Consider the following 21,555-nt stretch of genomic DNA (forward strand, 5'->3'; position numbering starts at 1 on the left):
TAAACTCAGATGAGTGTTCCTGGAACCACTCTGTAGCAATTCTGGACGTGTGGGATGTCGCATTGTCCTGCTGGAGTTGCTCAAGTCCTTCAGAATGCACAACGAACATGAATGGATGCAGGTGATCAGACAGGATGCTTACCTACGTGTCACCTGTCAGAGTCGTATCTAGATCAGGCGTTTCGTATCACTCCAACTGCACACGCCCCACACCATCACAGCGCCTCCACCAGCTTGAACAGTCCCCTGTTGACATGCAAGGTCCATGGAATCGTGAGGTTGTCTCCATACCCGTACTCGTCCATCCGCTCGATACAATTTGAAACGCGACTTGTCCGACCAGGCAATATGTTTCCAGTTATTAACAGCGCACTGTCGGTATTGACGGGCCCAGGCGAGGCATAAAGCTTTGTGTCGTGCAGTCATCAAGAGTACACGAGTGGACTTTCGGCTCCGAAAGCCCATATTGATGATGTTTCGTAGAATGCTTCGCACGCTGACATTTGCTGACAGCCCAGCATTGAAATCTGCAGCAATTTGCGGAAGGATTGCACTTATGTCACATTGAACGATTCTCGTTCAGTCGTCATTGGTCCCGTTCTTGTAGGATCTTTCTTCAGCCGCAGCGATCTCTGAGACTTTATGTTTTACCGGATTCTTGATATTCACCGTACAATGGTGCAGTAGTCCGACGGCAAAATCCGCACTTCATCGCTACTTCGGAGATACTGTGTCACATCGCTCGTGCGCCGACTGTAACACCACGTTATAACTCATTTAAATCTTGATAACCTGTCACTCTAGCAGCAGCAACCTACCTAACTGCGCCAGACGCTTGTCTTATACAGGCGTTGCCGACCGTATCTCTGTATTTGAATAAGCATGCGTATACCAGTTTCTTTGGCGCTTCAATGTACGGAAACCATCATCTATTAAAGTTTTCACGAGATGAAAATGAAATGGTAGCTGAATCAGTGACGCTACGATTTTCAGCTACATAGCTTCTGGCTGTATCTGTTACGTATCCGCACACACAATCTCATTTCATATAGTATCATATCACCACTATCACCGCATTCCATTGAACGTTCCCTACTGTATGAAGGCTGTCTCTATACTTTTCCATGCATTATCTTCAGCTGTACGCACCCTGTTAGCTCCTGCATATTTTCGTATGTCATATACCCACCTTCTGTTAGGTGGTCGCCTTAGTACTTCACCATCTTTTGGAATCCCGCCATCCATTTGCTTACATCCGCATAGCATCATTCGTACGGTATTGCTGTTTTGTGGCTTAATTTACGTTCCAGCTGTACAACTCACAATTGTTCCTCCCAGGCTTTGCTATAAAGTACATGTCTGCACAAAAGGTATCATTTTCTCACACTTCTTTGTTAATGATACGTACTACACAGTATCACTGATTTAGCTACCGTTTTATTTTCGTCTCTTGAAAACTTTTAATAGATCAGATGATGGTTTACTGTTGATATGAAAAGGTATATGCTCATTATGTTGAAGCAACAGAGATTGCTCAATGTGTCAACCATTTTACTAAACTAACACACTGCATGATAATGTAAGGCTTATTCAGTGTACTTCTGCCGACGTCAGCGATGCCTACACTTTAATGTTAGTTTGTTATGCCGACAACAAAACAAAATAGAGCATTTCTAGAAGACTAGACGTTTTAATGCCATTGTAACTGGCTAAGTACAACACAATTTTGGAGTGTGCCTAAATGTCATAAAATTGTTAGTGCATGTACACTTATGTTATCTCACTGTTCTGCTCTAAAGCCGTGGTAAAGGTGTTACGAATACAATGTAAGAAAACTACCTACAATCTATTATTAGCGTTTTTGTTACTAGAGAATCTACACCATTTTCTGAGACTTACCTTATCCTGTTTCTTCGTCATACCATGATTGACAATTGCGTGCGCCACCTACAAATGATAATCGCGATTTGTTAACTCAAAGCCACTCATACCAAACAAAGTCCTGTCAAATGAATCAGAACAATCATCTAACCGATATTTTCCCAAACCACACATCACAAGTCAAATTTTGGTGAACAGGACTTGACATTAGAACGATTCATGACTTTAAGAAAAGGACCTCGAAGAAAAGATTAGTCTACTGCGCACACAGAGGCCACTGAGCAATATGTCTTCCGTGCTCCTCACGTGAATGCTGACGGAAAAAATCTGTAACCACAGGTATAATGGAAAGTAACCTCCGCAATGCCATTTCAGTGACTTCCAGAGTACAGATGTAGATGTACGAGACACATGACAACATCAAATAATTCTGAAGACTACGGACTTTAAAATAAAATAAAAATGTCCCTTTCCGAACGCAGGTGTTGCCGAGCCGCTAAAGTGAAGTGTCTATACCACAACGTTAGAATCGTCCTTACGTGGTGTTAAGATCACAAGCACACGTTCCCAGTTTATGTCCCTCAACCGTTAAACGAGGGGTTGCCATAAAGAGAGAGGGATAGAGAGAGACAAAAAAGTTTCAAAGTCCGTCGACGACAACGTCATTGGAAATGGAGAACACAGGATTTGGACAAGGATTGGGTAGGAAACCGGGCGCGGCTTTTTCAAACTAACCATCCTCACATCTACCTGAAGAGATTTAGAGAACTCTCGGAAAACCTGGAAGTGGTTGAGTGGACGGAGATTTAGAATCCGCTTCTTCGAACAGTGTCGTGGACGAAATCTGGCGCCAGTTAACACGTCACGCACAACAACCGACAGTGCACAGGAATTGGATGAACTTGGTACGGACATTTAAATTTCCACTTTTCGATTCCCTCATAAGATAAAAATGGCAGTGTGAGATTTTCGTTTCTGATAGTATTGTCAGACTTTCACACTAAATATACGGGAGTTTTTGGAAATGATGGCCATAATAGTCCCGTCGTGGCATTAATGACAAGTTTTACCTTTCTGAGACCGTTGTACCTAACTGTACAAAAAATTGTACACAAATAACGAGTGTTTCCCGAAAAGTTTACATATTGGAACTCCCTTTCACAAAAAAAAGTTGCAAATCAACGAGAATTTATCATTATAAATGGCACTCAAAAAACTGAACTAAAACAATTTTCATAGCACTATAGGACTACTCATATTTAGCAAAATATTTAGTTACAACAACTTTGAACGATACAGAAATGTTAGCATGAATAAATAAAACTTTATGAAATATGACGTAAAATACTATCAAATACGTGAGATGGTCAAAATATGGGAAAAATCGTGAAATATGGGAGACCTGCCGAAAATACGGTAGACAAGAGGAAATGTGGACAAAATACGGGAGACCCCCGTAAAATATGGGAGACCTGGTAACGCTAGTTACTGGTGATTCTGCAGGGTAAGGAAACACACGTTTTTGGTTTCTGCCGTGCTGTTTTAGAAGACGCTTCCTCCACAGTTCATTGTGAACCCACTATAAGTAGCCTTTTCCCATATCGAATGTGATGTTTGTTAAATGAGTGTATGGACAATGACATTCACTCACAGCAAGCCGCCACAACCAAAACTTCCACTACTAGACTGAGTACACCCCACCGCAAACGTTGTCGAGTTCATATAACTGAGGTCATTTCTAGCATAATAAAGGAACAACTACTGTCAGCAGGTGAGCCGTTGCCCTCACGAAACAAATCAGCTGCGACATATCGGCAACTTTTTCATCAACGTTTGGACACTTATTCCCAAAATCTGTGAATCCCTTTCGCTTCACTGTCAAGTTATAAATCACACACGTATCGCATTGCGCACGTGGGATACAGGCTCAACTATATCTTTAAATGCTGAATGGATCTTACGTCAGTTCACGACACGACGTAATCTATCAATGAACACAGTGCACATAGTGGTAAGGCGATATTCTAAATGTGATCACAAAAACGATTTTGTATCCTCCCCGGTTAACAGAGTGTAGCAAGTTACCCACTCAGGTGACTGAAGCCATTGATAGCGAAATGCGCTTATACAGATGGCGTTAGTATTGGGTACACGAGGTATTGCGTTGGTGAAGCTGTCATTTGTACTCACAAGGGGAGGCCGCCAATTGTGAAATTCAGATTCGATTCATACTGCGCATAATAAAAGCTCATGGCCAGAGGTGTAATGTGGAAAAGCACCAAGATGCACTTCTCAGCCGTTGTCGAGAAAATCGACAGTTAAAAGAAACCGTTGCGATGAAATACTGTCTAAAACGAACAATTTTCTACAGCGTCGTGGCGCAGCGGTGAGCGCTCGGGTTTGTAATCCGAAGGTCGCGTTTGTTTAACAGGGTGTACCAAAGCTCTCACGTCCGCACTGATTTTCGACGATGTTATAAGTTGCGCTAGGGACCGCATCTACCTTCTTTCGAAGTTAGCAGGCAACTACGCTGTTATGCGGCGGCTCGTTTCGGCCCATTCAACATCTGTCCTTCAAGTGTAACGAGCGAGTAACGGAGTTTGTATTTCATATCTGCCACAGCAAATTTGTGTTCGTGGGGTTTCTATTCTAATTCGAACGTTTGACTTACGCTATACGTATTCGTTTCGGAATATCGTTTCTACGTCTTCCGTTAACTATACGTAGTTAACATTATGAAGACAATTAATAACATTTGTGAAATACAACTTTGTTTGCGGAAAACGTAATGATGTTCGAATTCGCCAGTTTTTCCACGACAAACGACTTTCAGCAACTTATTATATGCATAATGGTTGCAACTCATTGCCGGAATATTATATATATATATATATATATATATATATATATATATATATATATGTGTGTGTGTGTGTGTGTGTGTGTGTTTATACACACATTTGAATTACAAAAAACAAATACTAAAAAAAAAATGTCGCATGGCGTGAGATTCGATCCGGCGACCTTCAGATTACTAACCCGAGCGCTTACCGCTGCGCCACGACGCTGTGGAGAATTATTAATCGTAGAGAGTATTTCACCGCAAGGGTTTCTTTTAACTGTCGATTTTCTCGACAACGGCTGAGAAGTGCATCTTGGTGCTTTGCCAGACTACACCTCTGGCCATGAGCTTTTATTATGCGCAGTATGAATTGAATCTGAATTTCACAATTGGCGGCCTCCCCTTGTCAGATGATTCATGTAACAAAAGGTTTCCAACGTGATTATGGTCGTACGACTTTGAACGCGGAATGGTAGTTGGAGCAAGACGCACGGGACATTCCATTTCGGAAATCGTTAGAGAATTGAATATTCCGAGATACACAGGGTCAAGAGTGTGTCAAGAATACCACATTTCAGGCGTTACCTCTCACCACAGACAACGCAGTGGCCGACAGCCTTCACTTAATGACTGAGAGCAGAGGTCTTTGCGTAGAATTGTCAGTACTAACAGGCAAGCAACACTGTGTGAAATAACCGCAGAAATCAATGTGAGACGTACGACGAACGTATTCCTTAGGACAGTGCGGCGAAATCTGGCGTTAATGGGCTATGGCAGCAGACGACCTACGCGAGTGCCTCCGCTAACACCAAGGCGTCGCCTGCAGCGCCTCTCCTGGGCTCGTGAGCATATCTGTTGGACCCTAGACAACTGGAAAACCGTGGCCTCGTCAGATGAATCCAGATTTCAGTTCGTAAGAGCTGATGGTAGAGTACGAGTGTGGCGCACACCCCACGAAGTAACAGACCCAAATTTAAACAGGGCTCTGTGCAAACTTTTGGTGGCTCCATGTGTGTAGCCTACGTTTACATGGAATCACAAGCACACGTTCCAGGTTATGTCCCGCAACCGTTAAACGACGGGTTGCCATAAAAAAAGAGGGAGAGGGAGAGAGAGAGAGAGAGAGAGAGAGAGAGAGAGAGAGAGAGAGAGAGAGAGAGAAAAGTTTCAAAGTCCGTCGACGACGACGTCATTGGAAATGGGCTGTCATTTGTACTCAGATGATTCACGTGAAAATGGCTCTGAGCACTATGGACTTAACATCTGAGGTCATCAGTCCCCTACAACTCAGAACTACTGTACCGATCATTGGCTGGAAACGGTTATGTTCGGCTACTTGGAGACCATTACAGGCATTTAAGGTCTTCATGTTCCCATGGCAAGGCTCCATGCCACCGGGCAACAATTGTTCACGATTGGTTTGAAGAAAATTGTGGACTATACGAGCGAATGATTTGGTTTCGCGGATCGCCCGACGGGAATCCCATCGACCATTTATGGGACATAAGAGAGGGGCCAGTTCGTGGACAATATCCTGCACCGGCAACTCTTTCGCTGTTATGAACGGCTACAGAGGCAGCTTGGCTAAATACTTCTGCAGGGGAATTTCAGCTACTTGCTGAGTCTAAGCCGCGTGGAGTTGCTACACTACGCCGGGAAAAGGAAGGTCTGTCAGGATATTAGGAGCTATCCCACGACTTTTGTCACCTCAGTGTAAATCTCTATATAGAGGTTCCCTGAAACCTAGGTGTACATTATTGTACTGTCTTCTACTAACAGGCAATAAACAGCGCTGCACACTAGCGGAAGCTTTGTTAGTCTCTCTACTCGCGAGTATAGTGTATAGCCAACGGCCTTTTATAGATATCGCTTCTAGACAGATATCCCTTATTGAACTTCATTATTGTAAATGTTTCTTTCAACTTTTTGATCGTAAGTCTTTGTAGCTTTAAAAGTATTACCTACCCCTACTCATATATTTACACCACTGCATTTGCACTTTACCATTTATTCTTTGAAGGTTTCTGGAGCACATTAACTGCTGCTACTGCTTGCTACGTGGCAGCCGGCAGCCACAGCAGAATGCTGTTCTGTGGTTGTTAGAAATCTCGAGGCAGACAACGTGTTTCTAACGACCTTCCTGTCACGTATGATCCGCAAACGGACTTCTTCCTAGACTGATACCGATCTTTGAGAACACAGATCGAGTGGTGGCTGGGAAGTAGGGTAGCTAGGAATGTCATTCACCTGCTATTTGTCGCAGAATTCAGAATTAACGAAGCTGTGGTTATTCGGGTGTCACGGTCACGGTGAAGAAATCATGAGTTGTCCTGCCATAAATACAGACTTGTTGCATATTTTGTCGTCCAGCTGATTCGGGACAGTTGGCTGACCTTGAATCAAACTTTTTTTTTTATTTATTTATTCAGCCTCGCCTGTCCCCCCCCCCCCTCCCCTCCAGTCACATTTCTGTATTGACCGAACTTTCACTTCAATGTCTCAATGCCATAGCCGTAAATTCACCGTTCTTCTATAGTGATGATCCTTTGCATAAAAGTTCCTCCAGTCAGCCTATCAGAAAGAATTCCTTGAAACGTTGGCACCTTGTAACATGTCCATTTTAGGCATCAAACGAGGAACTATCTTTGCTGCATCTTCAATTACTCAGTGTATGCCTCCTTACTCGAGCCTACTACGATTCCAGTCTTTTCCGCAAGTTTTGACAGGCTATGGGTGGCGCCCCCAAGCTCTTTTCTTGATTGTGGACACCACCAGCTGAAGTAAAATGTCTTTCCGGTCTAGTGTCACCTTCTCGAAATACTGTTTTCGACCTAGACCATCGTCTCCGTAACCCTCCATCAAAGAAAAAGATTAACGTTCTGCAATCACAAGCTCGATTTGGGGAATTTCACCTTTGCTTGAAACAACAGTTTGGAAACTAAGCGATATATCAATGTGAGTCGACGAGATTATTCGGGAGGTTTTGACGGACACGGAGCAATGTTGGGTTCCTTAATAGACCTCACATTTCGAACTATAAATGCGATACTGAAAAAGGAGATAGAAGCAGCAGGCTGTTTAGCATCGTACTGTGACTCGCTAATGCCTTGTGCACACATCGTGCGAGGCTGCAGTGTGCGGTAGCGCACGACGTGCCACGCAGTTCACGCAAAAGAAACGAACCAGCCGGTGCAGGAACCAGCACAAAGCGTAACAATTTCGCACTGCCGAACTGGCTGTATTTGCAGCTTAGTAGTTAGTGGTTAGTTTGCGTGCATCAAGTGCAGGTGGACAATGAATTTGCCTGGTACGAATATCCCCGATAGCTACTTTCTAGTACACCGGCTGGCTACTGGATTTCAGTTCCTGCTTAATTTTCAGCCCACATGCCAGTATGCACCTTTCAGATCGTTATTTTCGTTTGTTAACTTCTACAAAAATGTGCAGTCCATGAAAACTGCGGCGTGGCTTCACTCCAGTCGACTCTCGACAAATGGTGAACTGCCGATGCGGGGACCGCCTCTTACATTGTGACAAAAGCAGTTAAAGTAAAATATTATTTCTTACACCTGCCTGCAAATTTTTAAATTTTTGAACCATATTTCTCTAGATAAGAGCAACCGAACTCAGACAGTTGTTGAAAGGGATTAGAACGATCTTTTTATTTCCTCTGCAAAGCACAATTAACTTCATGTTAATCAGAAACCACAAAATGTAGCCGGTAGCGCGGCCCCTCCAGCCGGAGGTTCGAGTCCTCGCTCGGGCATGGTTCTATGTGTGTGTGTTGTTCTCAGCATAAGTTAGCGTAAGTCTAGGGAACGATGACCTCAGCAGTTTGGTCTCTTAGGAATTCACACATATTTGAACATTTTTTGCAGCCTGTGACAGGAAGAAATATGTTGATGAAAGCTTGACGGAATGAAGTCCGAGCTTCAACTCTCTCAACGGCGTAAATTACGAGTTCGCACGACAACTCTGAATTTTCTCACTGACTGCATCGGTCCGGCTGTGCAGCTAGAAGTATGTGCAGCAGTGATATGGGGTACACTTTGCACGTCGAACGCGAAATTTAAGTTTCAGCAACAACATACAGATGACATTCTTTAGATGTGCGTGTGAATTTAAACAGTATACGACAGCTCATTCGGAGTTTTATGACGAATCTTGAAAACATTGTTGTGCCGTTATCTCTTCTACTAAGTACCAGACACAGCGCCGTCTCGCAACAAGCATACGCTGTTTGCCTTTAGCCATAAGCCGTGCAGGAGCGACTGAAGCTGTGATTCAGACTCCTACGTGCGAATCCCTACAATAGCACACAGTCATAAAAAATCTTGTGTTTAAAGGGTTGTGGATCCTCTTCTCGTATCTAGGCAGGGAAAATCACATGGAAGAGTGAGGACTGTCAATTAATAATCTGTCTTCGAGACCTTCACTTAGTACTACTTTCGTTGTGTTACCAATATTATATACAGTAGTAGGCATTAGAACGGATGCTGTCACACAGAGAAATGGAACGACGAACAATACAGTAATGAAATATACGTAGAGTTTTTTACTGAATAATTTGTTTACTTACTCTCCCCCGCCCCCCTCCGCAACGCACGCACGCACACGCACAGGTTTCGTAGCTCATACCATGAAGTAGAAACCTGAGTGATGTTGGACAATTGACAAAACACGTTATAATGGCTTTCAGAAAACAATAGAGTACGCCGTACGAATAATTAATTAACACTAAACTGCTATATAGCGCTCCTGTTCACAGATTATAAATGGGCTTTTGAAAATACCAGGAATGATACTCTTCGAAAGAAAATTGCTGTTCTTTAACTGTAGCAAGTGGCTCTTTATCCAATACTGCTTACTTAGTATTTAAATGACTACTCTGACAGACGACGAAGATCATCATCTATCTACAAGCTGTAGAAGTAGGGTCATATTTACATTGAACATTTTTACTTGTTAAGCTTCTAACGACACTTATTGGCCCTTGGATCTAGGTAAACAGATTGTACGTACGAGGAGTGGCTGTTACGATATTTTACAGATATTTTACGAATATTTGGGTAATTCTAAAATCTCTATGTCCTCCGGTGGCCTCTTAAAGACCTGTTCTCTAAATTAGATTTTCCTCTTTTTTCAGTACTCATGTACAAATCTTACTTCATATGAAACAATTTTTAATTATTTGTTAAATTTATGATGAGGGGCACGTGTACTGTAGGTGCCTATGCAAGATGTGCTAGTATCTACTTTACACAATGTTCCTGGTGTTCGCTTCAGCTGGGGCCAAGACTACAGATATTTAAGACTGCATGGCCCTAGAAGGTAATTAGATAAAACAAATCAGAGTGTACACAGGGCACATAAGCTAGCAGTACGGTCTTCAAGTGAACACGAGAGAGTAACTGCAAAGAATGTCGAAACGTGTTTCTTGAACATGTGTGTGTTTAAGGCGACGTTAAACTGCAAGACTAGTGACGTGTATATTTCTGGTACCAGCGGGTTATATTTATACCTTTCCAACAGCACTGTGGGTGCTTTCGAAAGTTTCACATGAATTGTTTGCTGTGAGTCAGTTTAATCCTGATAAGCTATCATTCGAGCTGTGTCTGCCGATAACAAACATATTAATCACCCGCATCAAACATAACTGGTTTCCAACAGTGTCTTCGAAAGGTCATAAGCTCTTCGTACAATATTAGTCACTAACCGCTTTGGGATGTTTCAGAACGTGTAGAACTGACACCATTAGATTATATCACCCTCCACCGTCGACATAGAATCTGGCAGTGAAGTGGTGAGTGTGTGCCAGTAAGGAAACGTACGGGTCGACGTGGAGATAGCATGGCAGAGAGGAGATACTGCGTTTGGGCGGTGCCGATGACTACACTATGAAGGCATTGGCCAGTTTGTTGACCTATCAACGCGGAATGTCCAAAGTGTCTACGAGGAAAGATGTACCACTCGTATGCACGTAAAATGACGTAAAAATAGTGATCGGAAACCGTTCATAATCGACAGTGACAATCGGTTTCGAACCAGGCAAGAATTGCTACTGACAGTGAATGCAAGTCCATCTCCACCAGTTTCTGGGCGAACACAATGTGCGGAATTATATGCAGTGAACAATTGGTGTCGGATAAGTAGCAAAAGGCACCGCTCAAAGTGGTACCTGAACCTGCAAGTCTCCAGTTGGGCAAATAATACAAGTGGTCAGTGACTGTAGCCGTGTCGTGTGTGCACAGGCGGCCTAATGTGTCTAAGTCGTAGTGTGACAGTGTATGGAAGGTATAGTACAGGCCGAAGACGCTTTGTGATGTTTTGAGAGTGTTTCTCGTACCATAATTTGGGCTCCACGCATTAAGTTTACCATTAACATATATCAGAACGCTTACGTCAACATTTTCGATGAGGAAGAGTTGTCCTTTCTACATCCCCACGAACAGTATGCTGCGGATACTCCGGTCTACCAAGATGACAAAATCCGTGAGGACAGGACTGCATCGTTTGGCGAACATTCACGCACCCGATCACGCCGTAACTGGGCTGCTAAATCACCTCATCTTAATCTAATGGTTCAAATGGCTCTGAGCACTATGGGACTCAACTGCTGAGGTCATCAGTCCCCTACAACTTAGAACTACTTAAACCTAACTAACCTAAGGACAACACACACATCCATGCCCGAGGCAGGATTCGAACCTGCGACCGTAGCGGTCGCGCGGTTCCAGACTGTAGCGCCAGAACCGCTCGGCCACCAACGGCCGGCTCATCTTAATCCCACTGAAAATACACTGAGGAGACAAAATTAATGCGATAGGGTTATCCACATATCCAGATGATGGTAGCAACGCGTGCACTTAGTATAGAAGAACGGTGCATTGGCGGAGCTGTCGTGTGTACTTAGCTGACTGATGTGAAAAGATTTCCAAAGTGACAATGGTCGCACGATGGGGATTAACAGACTTTAAATGCGGAATGGTAGTTGCAGCTACATGCACGAGACATTCAGTTTCGGAAATCGATAGGCAATTCAATATTCGAGATCCACAGTGACAATAGTGTGCTGAGAGTACCACATTTCAGGCATGACCTCTCACCACGGACAACACAGTGGCCAATAGTGCTAACAGACAAGCAACACTGCATGAAATAGCCGCATAAATCGATGTGAAAGTACGACGAACGCATCCGTGAGGACTGTGCATCGAAATTTGGAATTAATGGGCTATGGCAGTAAACAACCGACGAGAGTGCCTTTGCTCGTGGCCATGGTTGGTCGATATACTACTGGAAAACCGTGGCGTGGTCAGAAAAGTCCCGCTTTCAGTTGGTAGGAGCTGATGGCAGTGTTCGAGTGTGGCGCAGACCCCACGAAACCACTGACCTCCCACGAAGCCACTGACCGAAGTTGTCAACAAGGCACTGTGCAAGCTGGTTGTAGCTCTGTAAAGGTGTTGGTTATGTACACTTGGAATGAACTTGGTTCTCTAGTCTAACTGAACCGATTACTGAATGGAAATTGTTATGTTCGACTGCTTGGAGACCATTTGCAGTCATTCGTGGACTTCCCGTTCCCAGACATGGATGCAATTTTTATGGATGACAATGAGCAATGTCACACGGCCCACAATTGTTCGCGACTGGTTTGAGGAACATTCTGGGCAATTCGAGCGAATGATTTGGCCACCCAGATCGCCCGACACGAATCCCAACGAACATTTACAGGACAAAATCGAGAGGTCAGTCAGTGCAGAAAATCCTACGCCGGCAACACTTCCGCAACTGTTGACGGCTTTAGAGTCAGCGTGGCTCAGTATTTTTTTCTGGGGACTTCCAACGACTTGTTGAGCCAATGGTACGTCGTGTTGCTGCACAACGCCGGACAAAACGAAGTTCGACGCTATATTAGAAGGTATCCCACGACTTTTGTCACCTCAGCGTATCGGGACGATTTGGATACGTAGCTATCAGCATCTCTGCAGTTACGTAGTTCTATCGGATGTAATCATCAATGAGTGGATTCAGCTCAATATGGCATACCTGAACAAACTTGTTAACATACTCGCCGAATTGAAGCCATTATTAAGGTCAGAGGCAGTTTTGCGTAATGTAAGTGTGATGTCTCCTATCGGTGATTACTTTTTCCCTCCCTACATGGGACGTACGATAGTGGCTGTCCGGTATACCAATAAATTAAGAATGCGAACACACCCAGCACCAAACCTTCTGGCACTCCAACTTAATGCACGATTTGGAAGTGAAGGAGGATTAATATGTAACTTATATATTACGAACTAACCTCTCCTAATTCACAATCGAAATCTGACTGTATATTCATAATATGTTTCGGTACACTGTGGATCACTGTATTTCCCCCTTGAAATGTGGTCAGGAAACACTTCTACTGTACGGTCAAATTCGACAATATATTACTACAAGGCAATGTTTTACGAGTAAACCATGACTTTATATCAGATACGTGTCCAGATACTTCGGGGATGTGACTCTTGAGAAACCAGGATAAAAAGAGACTAGGGAGACATCGTCAACACATACTACATAAACCACGTTACAGTGCATGGCGGAGGTGACATCGTACCAATATAATTGACTGTCTGTCCTACTCCATTCGCGTATTGGGCTACGAAATAAAATCAAGTGCCAATATGCCTCTTTAAGCGCCCTAATCTCTCTTCTCTTATACTCATCAACCCTACATGGGACGTACGATAGTGGCTGCATTATGGTCACAAAATCATTCTCGAAGACAGGTACACTAGACTCATTCGGAAGGACGACGGTTTAAATCTGTCTGGCGATCAAGAGTTAGGTTTCCCGCGATTTCCCTAAAACGATTCAGGACGATGCCGGAATGGTTCCTTTTAAAAGGGCACGGCCGATTTCCTTCCGCATCCTTTCGCAATCTGAGCTCGTGCTCAGTCTCTAGCAACCGTCCTGTCGACAGGACGTTGAACTAATTTTCCTTCCTTCCTTACTTGCTTCCACGAATACAGGTTATCTAAATTTACACCGGTAAATCGGAAGAACTGTGTCTCCTTTCTTCCAAGAATTCCCCCTTTCAAGTTCTCCGAGCATTTTTGCTACACTTTTGTATGGTCTATGTCGATCTGCTACGATCCTCGCAGCGCGCATGTGAATTACTCGGTTGTCTGTTCTCATGTCTACTTGATAACGAGTTCGAACACTAGAAAATACTCTAGATTTGCTTGCACTGGCGCCTTTTGCGTAATTTTCCTAAGAGATGCACTGCATTTTCTCATAACCCCGCCGAAGGAATCTAAGGTTGCCATTCGCGTTCCCAAATAGAGATTTTACGTAATTCTTCTTCGTACTACGATTTGACGTGTTTAAGATGTTCTCCACTGCACAAGCAATCCGATTCTACACAGGTCATTCTCTTTCTTATAGTCGTTACGTAACATTCATCCACTTTGAAAGGACGCTGACACTCATTACACGAAGTGGAAATTTTGTCCAACTCGTTCTGAATCCCCTACAATCATCCAACGACGGTTCTCTCATGTAGAAAACAGCACTGTCAGCGAATATTTGATGGTGCTGCTGAACCTATTTGATAAATCGTGTTTGTATACTGATAATACAAGAGGCCTTATTTCCCTTCCTTGTGCACATCCGATGTTACTCCAGTTTCTATGGAAGATCCGTTGTCAAGTATAACGTACTGAGTCCTATTGATCACATATTCTTCGAACCAATCACATATTTGCGAGACTACTCCGTATGATCGAATCTTGGTTCGACAATGTGGTACAGCGTCGAACGCCTTAGGGAAATCTAGGAAGATTGAATCCGTCCACCTGCAGCTAGTGTTTGTAATATGATGTACAGGAATGAAGCGAGCTTTGTTTCACTCGTTTTGGTTTTTCCGAGCTGATTTATGAGAACAGCAGGCGCGAGGATTCTTGTCGGCGGCAAGTTGCAAGTTGAGAACAGGCAGCAGGCGCAGCGGCCGCGAGGACGGGCTTAGGACGGGACGGAATGCCCGGAGCGCAACTTTCACTGGCGCCATCGGCAGACAGCTGCCTGCGTAGTCTGCAGGTGTGTGCCTGTATCCGGAACGCGTCCAACTGCGAAAACAATATTGGTTGAGCTACCAAAATACTTCTCAACGCGAAGACCTTAACAACAGGACACTCTGAGACAGTGCTCCTGCTCCACGTCACACTGCTATCAGCATACTTTTAATACATTGGGATGCTCGACTGTCCATAAATCCATGAGAGTACAAAGCGGTGTAGATCTATTCTGAGCAGTACATTACAAGCCATCCCAGACATGCTGAATAATCTTCATGTCTGGGGAGTTCGGTGGCCAGCAGAAGTGTTTTAAAGTCAGAAGAGTGTCCCTGGAGCCACTCTGTAGCAATTCTGGACGTGTTGGGAGTCGCATTGTCCTGCTGAAATTGCGTAAGTCCGTCGGAATGCACAATGGACACGAATGGACGCAGGCGATCAGACAGGATGCTTACGTACGTGTCACCTGTCAATAGTCGTATCTAGACGTATTAGGGGTCCCATATCACTCCAACTGCACACGCCCCCACACCATTACTGAGCCTCCACCAGCTTGAACAGTCCCTTGCGGACATGCAGGGTCCATGGATTCATGAGTTTGTCTACATACCCGTACATGTCCATTCGCTCGACACAATTTGAAACGAGACTTGTCCGACCAAGCAATTTGTTTCTAGTCAACAGTCCAACGTCGGTGTTGACGGGACAAGATGAGGCGTAAAGTTTTGTATCGTGCAGTCGTCAGGGGAACACGAGTGCCCCCCCCCCCCCCCTCCCCGTCGAAAGCCCATATCGATGATGTTTCGTTGAATGGTTCGCACGCGGACACTTGTTGGTGGGCCAGCACTGAAGTCTGCAGCAATTTTCGAAAGGGTTGCATTTCTGCCACTTTGAACTATTCTCGTCAGTCGTCGTTGGTCCCGAAGCGACGTCGGAGTTTTTATGTTTTACCAGGTTCGTGATATTCACGGTACACTTGTGAAATGTTCGCACGGGAAAATCCCCAATTCATTGCTTCTTCGGAGATGCTGTGTCCCATCGCTCGTGCGCCGACAATTACACCACATTCAAACTCACTTAAATCTTGATGACGTGCCATTGTAGCAGCAATGACTGATCTAACAACTGCGCCAGACACTTGCTGTCTTATATAGGCGTCGCCGACCGCAGCGCCGTAGTCTGCCTGTTTACCCATCTCTATATCTGAATATGCATATCTATACCAGTTTCTTTGGCGCTTGAGTGTATTAACTGAATTACCTGTCGGTGCTTGGCAGAACATAATGAAGAAAGTAAGCACCTGCTTCATGTTCTGCAACTACTGGTTATTTAATCACAGGCCGGCTTTCGACTTCCCAGGTCACCATCAGAAGGCAAGTGTATGACGCAATAGTATACAAGGTGTCCCAGTCGGAACGGTCAATATGCAGGGGTATGACAAATGATCTTCGAAGCAAGAAGTCTAGTAAACATTGGCTCTAAAATGTACATATACCTTAAGTGCTATAAGCACTTATTCATCTTCGCTAATGCGAAAAACACCTCTTCTACTGAAAAAGTGCTCATAGCTCTAAAGATACGTATTTTAGGGTCCATATACACCGGGCAACCTTTTTTTTTTTTGTCGCAATACTACCTCCTCCCAGTACGCCGATAGCTGAGTGGTCATCGCGGCGGTCTGTCACGCCAAGTGGCCCGGGTTCCATTCCCGGCTGAGTCGGAGATTTCCTCCGCTCAGGGACTGGGTGTTGTGTTGTCCTCATTATCATTTCATCATCACCAGTAGAAGGCAACGGGAAGCCACGACTGGAATCACTTCCCTAGACGCTCATGCGGTGGACACCTCTGGCGCGGCTTCCCCCGTGACAAGACCTGCCGTAAGGCAGAACACGAAATTTTTTTTTTACCTCCTCCCACAATATAGAAAGCAATTAGCTTGCATTAGAAGAGCTTTGTTTCACAGTATTAAATATGACGATGTGCTCATAGCTCTTACGGTAGGCATAGAGCCCATGTTTACTAAGACTTTTTTTTTTTTTTTTTTTTTTTTTTTACTTCAAATGATCGTTCCTGTCATATCCTGGAACGCCCTGCACAGAATGACGTGCGACTTTTGTACGCTGGTGGTCTTTCCAGACCCGAGCATAACGCTATACTCGGTAATACTTTCACTGCATATAGCGTTCGTGACATCACCGATACTGTTCTAGCCGTTAATTTCCCAGGTGTGGTCAGTAGTTTGGAAATTGTGGTAAGTTCCTATATGACCAAACTGCTGAGGTCATCGGTCCCTAGGTTTACACACTACTTAATGTAACTTACGCTAAGGACAACACACACACACCCGTGCCCCAGGGAGGACTCTAACCTCCGACGGGGAGAGCAGCGCGAACGGCTACCCCACGCGGCGGTATGGTCAGTAGTGTCTCATCCTGAGAGAATACCTGCTGCTCCTAGAGTGTTGATTTGCCAAGAAGACTAAACGTTTAACTAATTTCTGGAATTGCATTCATCTAGCGAAATAGGACAGTCGGTCGTGGACCCTCGTCGATTGATGAATGCAGTGCAGCGGGACCTGCACACAGAATATTATCGGTCACACCTACAATTTTAGAGCAAGAGGCGCACGACTTTTCGGCAGCAGATTTACTGTAACAACAGCGCATCAACAGTGATGAGGTTCAAAGTTGAGTATATGATAATTTTCCTGGAGGTGGTGGTGTTATTTGGCAACGGTTTCGTATTAGATCTGGAAGCTAACCCATAAAAGGGAGTCAGCTCAACTCTTAGCGCTCAGGTATCCAGAACCAGCTTCGAGTAACTTCCTCCCTAAATCAGTTTTCGTGCGTATTAGCCTGATTCATTTCATTTATTATTAAACATAAATCTGTTATCGGTTTTCTATTATTATCGTCGTTTACGGCACTTTGCCATTATACGTGAGTTAAGCAAACATGCGCTGTTTCCCTGCGTAAAATAAATTGCAAAAAAAAAAGTTCAAATGGCTCTGAGCACTATGGGACTTAACTTCTGAGGTCATCAGTCCCCTAGACTTAGAACTACTTAAAGCTAACTAACCTAAGGACATCACATACATCCATGCCAGAGGCAGGATTCGAACCTGCGACCGTAACGATCGCGCGGTTCCAGACTGTAGCGTCTAGAACCGCTCGACCACCCCGGCCGGCAATAAATTGCAGAGATCTTTACTATATTTTTATGTTTTGTAGCCGCTGACCTTTGAAGAATACGGTTTTCAAACCGGCACCTTTAAAGAAACCTTTGACTCGGAGCACCGAGAGGAAACCTGTGCGCTACTGAATAAGACGCTAGCGCCACAACATTCTCAATACCTTGATCGTATTCTCAATTCCGATTTCCAGTCTCAGCCTCATAAATATACAATATGACAATATGAATGCGAATGCAACAGTGTACTTCATCAACGCCTGCAAGCCGAGCACATCATAAATCACTCGTGACGGTCCACCGCATAGTCAACACGAAGTAATTTACGGCTAAACCTGCAAAGAAAAAAATTTACAGCACCACTCCAATTATATTTAGATAAGCCTCTCACGTGCTTACATTTTCTTATTCAGTCAGCTCGGAATAGAATACTTCACTATTACGACAACAGAACCATTCTTTCTCTATTTGCAATAGAACATTGCGACAGTCTGACTCACACTTCAGTGGCTGGATGCTGAGGGTTCAAATTCTTTTGTTTATATTATCCAGTGTCCCTTAACCACTCTAGGCGAATGCCATGAAGATTTTTTTTTACATGCAATCGATTCCTACCCCGATCATTAACCAGCCACTGCCGCTGTGTTCCCAATGCTCGTGATGTCGAGGAAGTGTCCAACTCTCTCCCTTTGCTTCTTCTATACTTCAAGCGTTGTTGTCGTTGGAGGACACTGCATTCTGTCCTTCCCGATACCCGCAACCTCCAGGACAAACCGACTACCCGTCACGCTGGAAACAATGCGGCCTTCCACTCACATATTGCTAACCTTCCGGTTTTTCCTCAAGGTCAAGCTTATTTTCGAGAGAATTAAGGCAAGCCAGTAGTAGTATCCCATGCAGATATACGTCATTCACTCATATTGCTTCGCTTGCCAGTAAGTCTTCAAAGACTTTGAAGAATTCCAAATCTAACACCGGATTTCGTACTTTCTTGGGCGTGCAACGTTCCTTCCTGAAAGACATTCTTAAGTTATTTTACACTTCCCTTATGTTAAATGATTTTGTTTCACACGTTTGGTATTTTCCATTTTTATTACGATTTCTACAACTGGTCTTTATGTCTTAGCATTCTCTAAATATCGTTTATCCGTCGTATCAACCTGTGTTCCCGTTTGGAAGCGCCGTCTTTGCTATTTCGAAGTTATTGCCGTTGTCGTTTAAGGTTACTGTCGAAAACTATATTAGACACACAAATAGCTCATTTATGGCAGAACTTTACTATGCATTCTGCCTAGCTTCCACTTGGAAAGGGAATCTGTAAATCACTTACCCACACACACACACACACACACACACACACTCACACACACGGGGAGAGAGAGGGAGAGAGGGAGAGACGGGAGAGAGAGGGACAAACGGGAGAGAGAGGGAGAGACGGGAGAGAGAGGGAGAGACGGGAGAGAGGGGGAGGGAGGGAGAGAGGGGGAGGGAGGGAGAGAGGGGGAGGGAGGGAGAGAGGGGGAGGGAGGGAGAGGGGGAGGGAGGGAGGGAGGGAGGGAGGGAGAGGGGGAGAGAGAGAGAGAGAGAGAGAGAGTTGCGCGTGCGCACGATGTTCATGGTCTCTTTCCAACTCTGCGTAAATAACGGGGGTACAACCGGCCATAAAATGAATCATACATATATTATGATTGATGTGTTCGATTTGTAGTTTCTCTTCGATATCCAGAAGGGGGCTACGTATACAAGGTGTCACGTACGTCCACTGCTCGAAATCCACTCGCTTTACTGAAGTATCCAGTTTCGGAAAATTGACGTCGTGTACGCTGGAACCCGCAATCTCTCTTACCTGATCTATGTTCTCTTGATGTCACCAACATGATGCAGTGAGTTGTCTTACTACGTTGTCAGCAGGAAATATTCCCTGAATAACGAGTGGACCTTACGCTGATTCAGTAGCGAAAACTTCCGACAATATTAGAATTTCAGGTTGTATGTGGCTTTGGGTGTGTGTATGTTTAGTCTATGTCTTTACTCCGCACCTTATCTCATGATGTGTTGCGTATAACAAGGATGCTTCGTGTACCACTATCATTCCCTACCCGCACCCAAAGCCATTTACCAATCGCGAATGATATGGGGAAATAATGACTGCTGGTAAACCTCCGTATAAACTCTAATCTCTTATTTATTGGTCTTTTGACGATTCATATGCAGGGGCATGGGAGGGGAGGGAGGGAGGGAGGGAGGGAGGGAGGTGGGCAATATATTGTTGACTCTTCTAGGGATGCACGCTCTCTGAATTTTAGCGGTGAATCAGGCCGTGATGCACAACGCCTATCTTGTAGTGTCTCCCAACGGAGTTCGATGACCATTTCTATGACGCTTTCGTGCTTACTGAACGAAAACGTGACAAACCCCAACTGCTCTTCTTTGCATCTTCGCTGTTTCATCAGTCAGGTTAGGGTCGCAGATTCAGACGCAATACTGAAGTATCGATTACACGAGACTTTTGAATGATGACTACTCTGTGTGTGTGTGTGTGTGTGTGTGTGTGTGTGTGTGTGTGTGTGTAACATTTCCTGTGCCTTCTTTCAATGACTCTGTCTGCCATTTGCCTTTCCCAAGATTAGCTTAATTTTGACTTTCCACTTGGAATCGCTTCGTACGCTTACTTACATATGTTGAATGGATAGGACTGTTTCTAGTGCTTGTCCAGCAATTTATACTTGTTACGTTATATTGTTTTATGATGAGACTCGAATGTCAAAACCTGCACCTATCATCGCTGCTATGCATGTCTTCCTGCAAAAAAATGGTTCAAATGGCTCTGAGCACTATGGGACTTAACTGCTGTGGTCATCAGTCCCCTAGAACTTAGAACTACTTAAACCTAACTAACCTAAGGACATCACACACATCCATGCCCGAGGCAGGATTCGAACCTGCGACCGTAGCGGTCGTGCGGTTCCAGACTGTAGCGCCTTTAACCGCTCGGCCACTCCGGCCGGCTCTTCCTGCATTTCATTAGAATTTGCTATCGCTGCGGAACCGGATCGAACGCCTTCCGGGAGCCCAGGAAAACGGTTTCAAGGTGGGCGCCGATACCTACTGCCCTCCAGCTCTCGTAAACGAAAAGGGTGAGCCGAGTTTCGAAGTTGATTCCCATAAATACGATTTCGGTCTCGAGAAAGGTCATAATACTCAAGCACAAAACGTCTTCCAAATTTATACAACATTTAGCGATATAGGTCTATAATTTTGTGCCTCCGTTAAACAAAACTTCTTGAAAACGAAAGTGGCCTGCGCGTTTTTCACATCATCTGGGACGGCGGCCACGGTCGCCGAGAGGTTGTAGGCGCTTCAGTCCGGAACCGCGCGAGTGCTACGGTCGCATATTCGAATCCTGCCTCGGGCATGAACTGATGACATCAGACGTTAGGTCCCATAGTGTTAAGGGCCATTTGAACCATTGTTTTTGGAACGCTCCATTTCTCCCCTGACCTACGGTACTCTGCTGCTAGAAGAGGAGCGAGTTCTTTCGCTTGCTTTATGTAAAACCCTTCAGGATAAGTTATTAAG

The 21,555-nt window shown here is 44.5% G+C and overlaps 1 protein-coding gene across 3 annotated transcripts in view; it reads right to left on the bottom strand.

Annotated features, from left to right (window-relative positions):
• LOC126199293 (protein daughter of sevenless) overlaps positions 1-21,555 on the bottom strand; it is a 266,858-nt gene that overhangs the window by 111,181 nt on the left and 134,122 nt on the right. The window contains exon 2 of one of the 3 annotated variants that reach the window (XM_049936116.1): positions 1,900-1,947. The exons of the other annotated variants lie outside the window; for them this stretch is intronic. Coding sequence (XP_049792073.1) covers positions 1,900-1,947 — 48 coding nt within the window. The remainder of the gene's footprint in view (positions 1-1,899; positions 1,948-21,555) is intronic. 3 annotated transcript variants of the gene reach the window in all.

The sequence above is a fragment of the Schistocerca nitens genome, chromosome 8 (assembly GCF_023898315.1).
Source record: "Schistocerca nitens isolate TAMUIC-IGC-003100 chromosome 8, iqSchNite1.1, whole genome shotgun sequence".
NCBI classification, from domain to species: domain Eukaryota; kingdom Metazoa; phylum Arthropoda; class Insecta; order Orthoptera; family Acrididae; genus Schistocerca; species Schistocerca nitens.